At 41.5% G+C, this 7,209-nt stretch overlaps 1 protein-coding gene across 2 annotated transcripts in view; it reads right to left on the bottom strand.

The window, feature by feature from the left end:
- Window positions 1-3,619: 3,619 nt before the first annotated feature.
- Window positions 3,620-7,209, bottom strand: part of KAT8 (lysine acetyltransferase 8) — a 36,131-nt gene continuing 32,541 nt past the window's right edge. For both annotated transcript variants that reach the window (XM_053694760.1, XM_053694761.1), the window contains exon 11: window positions 3,620-3,957. In XM_053694760.1, coding sequence (XP_053550735.1) covers window positions 3,893-3,957 — 65 coding nt within the window. In that variant the 3' untranslated portion in view covers window positions 3,620-3,892. The remainder of the gene's footprint in view (window positions 3,958-7,209) is intronic.

Below are 7,209 nucleotides of genomic sequence, written 5' to 3'. Positions count from 1 at the left end.
TTAAGCTTGTGTGTAATCTCATCTAATGGAGCTGATTCAAGTGTCTCTTCCAGAGACTCAAACCAAAATGCTGCTGCAGCCGTGACAGGCGCAATGCATGCAAGAGGTTGCAATATAAAACCTTGTTGAACAAACATTTTCTTAAGGTAACCCTCTAACTTTTTATCCATTGGATCTGAAAAGGCACAGCTATCCTCCACCGGGATAGTGGTACGCTTAGCTAAAGTAGAAACTGCTCCCTCCACCTTAGGGACCGTTTGCCATAAGTCCCGTGTGGTGGCGTCTATTGGAAACATCTTTCTAAATATCGGAGGGGGTGAGAACGGCACACCGGGTCTATCCCACTCCTTAGTAACAATTTCAGTAAGTCTCTTAGGTATAGGAAAAACGTCAGTACTCGCCGGTACCGCAAAATATTTATCCAACCTACACATTTTCTCTGGTATTGCAACTGTGTTACAATCATTCAGAGCCGCTAACACCTCCCCTAGTAATACACAGAGGTTTTCCAGCTTAAATTTAAAATTTGAAATATCTGAATCCAGTTTGTTTGGATCAGAACCGTCACCCGCAGAATGAAGCTCTCCGTCCTCATGTTCTGCAAATTGTGACGCAGTGTCTGACATGGCCCTAATATTATCAGCGCACTCTGTTCTCACCCCAGAGTGATCACGCTTACCTCTTAGTTCTGGTAATTTAGCCAAAACTTCAGTCATAACAGTAGCCATATCCTGTAATGTGATTTGTAATGGCCGCCCAGCTGTACTCGGCGCTACAATATCACGCACCTCCCTCTGAGCGGGAGATGTAGGTACTGACACGTGAGGCGAGTTAGTCGGCATAACTCTCCCCTCGTTGTTTGGTGAAATTTGTTCAATTTGTACAGATTGATTTTTATTTAAAGTAGCATCAATACAGTTAGTACATAAATTTCTATTGGGCTCCACTTTGGCATTGCAACAAATGACACAGGTATCATCTTCTGAATCAGACATGTTTAACACACTAGCAAATAAACTTGCAACTTGGAAATACAATTCAAATAGAATAATATTAAAACGTACTGTGCCTTTAAGAAGCACAGAAGATCTATGACAGTTAAAAATTAATAAATTGAAACAGTTATAGCCTCAATCCTTGTAAACAACACAACTTTAGCAAAGGTTTAATCCCATTAGCAAAGATAACAATTTCTGAAAGCAGGAAACAAATTACAGAATAAAAGTTTTTATTTCAGTCAAACTATAATTCTCACAGCTCTGCTGAGAGAAATTACCTCCCTCAAAATAAGTTTTGAAGACCCCTGAGCTCTGTAGAGATGAACCGGATCATGCAGGGAATACAATGAGTTGCTGACTGAAATATTTGATGCATAGTAAAAGCGCCCCTCCCCCACACACACAGCAGTGAGGGAGAACAGAAACTGACAGAAAAAACAGATTTAAGCAACTGCCAAGTGGAAAAATGGTGCCCAAACATTTATTCACTCAGTACCTCAGCAAATGAAAACGATTTTACATTCCAGCAAAAACGTTAAACATAATCTCTAGTTATTAAACAGCTTTATGTCTTTCTTACAGTGTAATTCTAGTGAAGTACCATTCTCCCAGAATACTGAAGTGTAAAGTATACATACATGACATTATATCGGTATGGCAGGATTTTCTCATCAATTCCATTGTCAGAAAATAAAAACTGCTACATACCTCTATGCAGATTCATCTGCCCGCTGTCCCCTGATCTGAAGTTTACCTCACTCCTCAGATGGCCGAGAACAGCAATATGATCTTAACTACTCCGGCTAAAATCATAGCAAAACTCTGGTAGATTCTTCCTCAAACTCTGCCAGAGAGGTAATAACACACTCCGGTGCTATTTTAAAATAACAAACTTTTGATTGAAGATATAAAACTAAGTATAATCACCATAGTCCTCTCACACGACCTATCTAGTTGCTGGGTGCAAGAGAATGACTGGGAATGGCAGTTAGGGGAGGAGCTATATAGCAGCTCTGCTGGGTGAATCCTCTTGCACTTCCTGTTGGGGAGGAGTTAATATCCCATAAGTAATGGATGATCCGTGGACTGGATACACTTAACAAGAGAAATTTACCATAAGATATGGCGTAAATATCTTTATTGGTGCGAATCCAAGGGCTACTCATGGAGTAGGGTTAGGATTCCCAGGATTTTATCTTTTCTCCAAGAAGAATTGGAGAAAGGGTTGTCAGCAAGTTCCTTAAAGGGACAGATTTCTGCTTTGTCTATTTTGCTTCACAAGCGTCTGGCAGATGTTCTAGATGTTTAATCTTTTTGTCAGGCCCTGACTAGAATCCGGCCTGTGTTTAGACCAATTGCTTCTCCTTGGAGTTTGAATTTAGTTCTTAATGTTCTTCAAGGGGTTCCATTTGAACCTATGCATTCCATAGATATTAAGTTATTATCTTGGAAAGTTTTATTTTTGGTTGTTATTTCTTCTGCTCGCAGAGTTTCTGAGCTTTCGGCATTACAATGTGATTCTCCTTATCTTATTTTCTATTCTGATAAGGTGGTGTTACGTACCAAACCTGGTTTTCTTCCTAAGGTTGTTTCTAACAAAAATATTAATCAGGAAATTGTTGTTCCTTCCTTGTGTCCTAACACTTCTTCTAAGAAGTAGCGTCAGTTACATAATTTGGACGTAGTCCGTGCCTTGAAGTTCTATTAGCAGGCGACTAAGGATTTTCGTCAAACATCTTCATTATTTGTTGTTTTTGCTGGGAAACGTAAGGGTCAGAAAGCTACGGCTACCTCTCTTTCTTTTTGGATGAAGAGTATCATCCGTGTTGCATATGAGACTGCTGGACAGCAGCCTCCAGAACGAATTACGGCTCATTCTACTAGGGCTGTGGCTTCCTCATGGGCATTTAAAAATGATGCTTCTGTTGAACAGATTTGCAAGGCTGCAACTTGGTCATCTCTTCACACTTTTTCCAAATTTTACAAATTTGATACTTTTGCCTCGTCTGAGGCTGTTTTTGGGAGAAAGGTTCTTCAAGCAGTGGTGCCTTCTGTTTAGGTTCCTGTCTTGTCCCTCCCTTCATCCGTGTCCTATAGCTTTGGTATTGTATCCCATAAGTAAGGATGAAATCCGTGGACTCGTCATATCTTGTAAAAGAAAAGGAAATTTATGCTTACCTGATAAATTTATTTATTTTACGATATGACGAGTCCATGGCCCACCCTGTCATTTTTTCTAAAGACAGGTTTTTATTTTTGTTAAACTTCAGTCACCTCTGCTCCTTAGCTTTTCCTTTCTCTTCCTAACTTCGGTCGAATGACTGGGTTGGAGGGGAAGGGAGGAGCTATTTATGCAGCTCTGCTGTGGAGCTCTTTGCCTCCTCCTGCTGACCAGGAGGTGATATCCCATAAGTAAGGATGAAATCCGTGGACTCGTCATATCGTAAAAGAAATAAATTTATCAGGTAAGCATAAATTTCCTTTTTGTCTCCTTTTTCTGTAATTCCTGTGCAGACTTCAGGAAACCTTACAATGCTATATTCTACACAACCATTCTTTGCTCACCCTAGTCATTCACATCACAGGCTTATGAGAAATATAATTCATACACGGCTGGGAAGTTTGTTAGAAAACATTTTATATAAACAAGATAATACTATACATTTTACAAATAAACTCAGAGCAAGATGGCATCTTCTTCTTTAAAACAGAAAAATAAAACATCTTATCAGCTGAAGCTGTTGAAGTCAAGATATTGTGTTTTTATAAAATTGCTGTCTGCAGAGTATCGCGCTGTACTTGTGCAGCAGGAGAATGGTGTGGGTAACAGTCTGCGGCCCTCACAACACTGTGTCAAAGATGGGAATCTGGTCGCTGGTGACGGGAATGCTTAGTCATTTTTTGGGTACCTTCAGCAGCTTGTGTTTTGGGGGAGTCCACTTCAGGTTAAGGGAATCAACTGTGGGTTAAATAAATAAAGTGCTCTAATTAGTTTGCATTGCGCTCTACAAATAACTGATAGACAAGTAGTTTATTTGGACCAATTGGAATGCTGAAGATGGCGGCTGGAAGTCACATTTAGCAATTTTCAGAGCCAGATTTATTGTTGCGAAAGTGCTACACACTAAGATCTGTGCAAACCCCAAAAAAATGGCAAATGCGTCTTGTGGCCGCCATCTTTGGCATTTAAATCGGCCCGAAATAGACAAATGCACGTCTAATGATAATAATAACAACTGTGTTTATCCATTCCAAAGGAGTTAAAGGCACAATCTACTTGATTTGTTTTATTGTTTAAAAAGATAGATAATGCCTATACTACCCATTCCCAGCTTTGCACAACCAACATTGTTATATTAATATACTTTATAATTTCTAAAACTCTAGATCTCTGCCTGTTTCAAAGCCCCTGCAGTGCCAATTCATGTGTGCCATATTGATAAAATTGTGCTAAGTCCTGGAGTTACTTATAAGTCAGCACTGATTGGCTAAAATACAAGTCTGTAAATAGCACTGAGATAAGGGGCAGTCTGCAGAGGCTTAGATACAAAGTTATCACAGATGTAAAACTTGTATTAATATAACAGTGTTGGTTATGCAAAACTGCAAATGAGTAATAAAGAGATTATCTATCTTTTTAAACAATAAACATTTTCAAGTAGACTGTCCCTTCAAACAAACAGTAATCCCCTAGTCAAGTGCTGCAAAACTTTTCAGCCCCTGAGCAAGACGTAGCCGTGAGACCAATAGAAACTGCATACACGTGTATCAGTCTGTCAGTAGCCAGGTCCTGCTCAGAAGCTGCAATGTGTTTACTGGGACTTTAGCTTTGTGTTTAAAGGGACATGAGAGTCACAACATTTTGTAAACCATACAGGGCATGAATTATTTCGTCCTATTAGCAAATGTATTTTGTCTATTTGTATCCTTTGTTGAAAAGCATACCTGGGTAGGCTCAACAGCTGCAATGCAATACTGGGAGATAGCTGCTGATTGGTGGCTGCACACATATGCCACTTGTCATTTGTTCGCCTGATGTGATCAGCTAGCTCCCATTAGTGCACTGCTGCTCTGGAGCAGGGGTTAAAGACACAGTTATACAATAATAAAATGATCTAACATATTACAGTATTTACTTTTTGCATTAGAATATAAGGATATGTTTTACAAATGTAACATATGTATAACAAAAGGTAAATATAACTGATATAAAACTAGATCTCTAGAAGCACATTGTGTGATGATTTGTATTTAGCCGTCCAATCAGCACACGGACAAGATGCACCGAAATAACAGCTCTCCAAAGGACAGAGCTGAGCTGCAGATGAAACAATAAATATTTGGCTAAACTTCAATTTGATATTTAATACAACAGGAAATTGTTTGTTGTCACAAGTCTGCTAAATGGTTCTATATCGCTCATGCTTGTTGCTCCCATCTGACAGACGCCTCTATAGCAGCCTCTCTACATAACGTCCTCTCCTCACTGGTAACCTCTCAGCCATCGCTCCTTACAAACAGCCTCTGTCTACTCACTCACATCTGTCTCTCTACTGACAGCCTGTCTACTCACTCACATCTGTCTCTCTACTGACAGCCTGTCTACTCACTCACATCTGTCTCTACTGACAGCCTGTCTACTCACTCACATCTGTCTCTCTACTGACAGCCTGTCTACTCACTCACATCTGTCTCTCTACTGACAGCCTGTCTACTCACTCACATCTGTCTCTCTACTGACAGCCTGTCTACTCACTCACATCTGTCTCTTTACTGACAGCCTGTCTACTCACTCACATCTGTCTCTACTGACAGCCTGTCTACTCACTCACATCTGTCTCTACTGACAGCCTGTCTACTCACTCACATCTGTCTCTCTACTGACAGCCTGTCTACTCACTCACATCTGTCTCTCTACTGACAGCCTGTCTACTCACTCACATCTGTCTCTCTACTGACAGCCTGTCTACTCACTCACATCTGTCTCTACTGACAGCCTGTCTACTCACTCACATCTGTCTCTCTACTGACAGCCTGTCTACTCACTCACATCTGTCTCTCTACTGACAGCCTGTCTACTCACTCACATCTGTCTCTTTACTGACAGCCTGTCTACTCACTCACATCTGTCTCTACTGACAGCCTGTCTACTCACTCACATCTGTCTCTCTACTGACAGCCTGTCTACTCACTCACATCTGTCTCTCTACTGACAGCCTGTCTACTCACTCACATCTGTCTCTCTACTGACAGCCTGTCTACTCACTCACATCTGTCTCTCTACTGACAGCCTGTCTACTCAAACACATCTGTCTCTCTACTGACAGCCTGTCTACTCAAACACATCTGTCTCTCTACTGACAGCCTGTCTACTCACTCACATCTGTCTCTCTACTGACAGCCTGTCTACTCACTCACATCTGTCTCTCTACTGACAGCCTGTCTACTCACTCACATCTGTCTCTCTACTGACAGCCTGTCTACTCACACACATCTGTCTCTCTACTGACAGCCTGTCTACTCACTCACATCTGTCTCTCTACTGACAGCCTGTCTACTCACTCACATCTGTCTCTCTACTGACAGCCTGTCTACTCACTCACATCTGTCTCTCTACTGACAGCCTGTCTACTCACTCACATCTGTCTCTCTACTGACAGCCTGTCTACTCACTCACATCTGTCTCTCTACTGACAGCCTGTCTACTCACTCACATCTGTCTCTCTACTGACAGCCTGTCTACTCACTCACATCTGTCTCTCTACTGACAGCCTGTCTACTCACTCACATCTGTCTCTCTACTGACAGCCTGTCTATTCACTCACATCTGTCTCTCTACTGACAGCCTGTCTATTCACTCACATCTGTCTCTCTACTGAAAGCCTGTCTATTCACTCACATCTGTCTCTCTACTGACAGCCTGTCTATTCACTCACATCTGTCTCTCTACTGACAGCCTGTCTACTCACTCACATCTGTCTCTCTACTGACAGCCTGTCTACTCACTCACATCTGTCTCTCTACTGACAGCCTGTCTACTCACTCACATCTGTCTCTTTACTGACAGCCTGTCTACTCACTCACATCTGTCTCTTTACTGACAGCCTGTCTACTCGCTCACATCTGTCTCTCTACTGACAGCCTGTCTACTCGCTCACATCTGTCTCTTTACTGACAGCCTGTCTACTCACTCACATCTGTCTCTTTACTG

The sequence above is a fragment of the Bombina bombina genome, chromosome 11 (assembly GCF_027579735.1).
Source record: "Bombina bombina isolate aBomBom1 chromosome 11, aBomBom1.pri, whole genome shotgun sequence".
NCBI classification, from domain to species: domain Eukaryota; kingdom Metazoa; phylum Chordata; class Amphibia; order Anura; family Bombinatoridae; genus Bombina; species Bombina bombina.
This window is presented reverse-complemented; position numbering and strand designations above follow the sequence as displayed.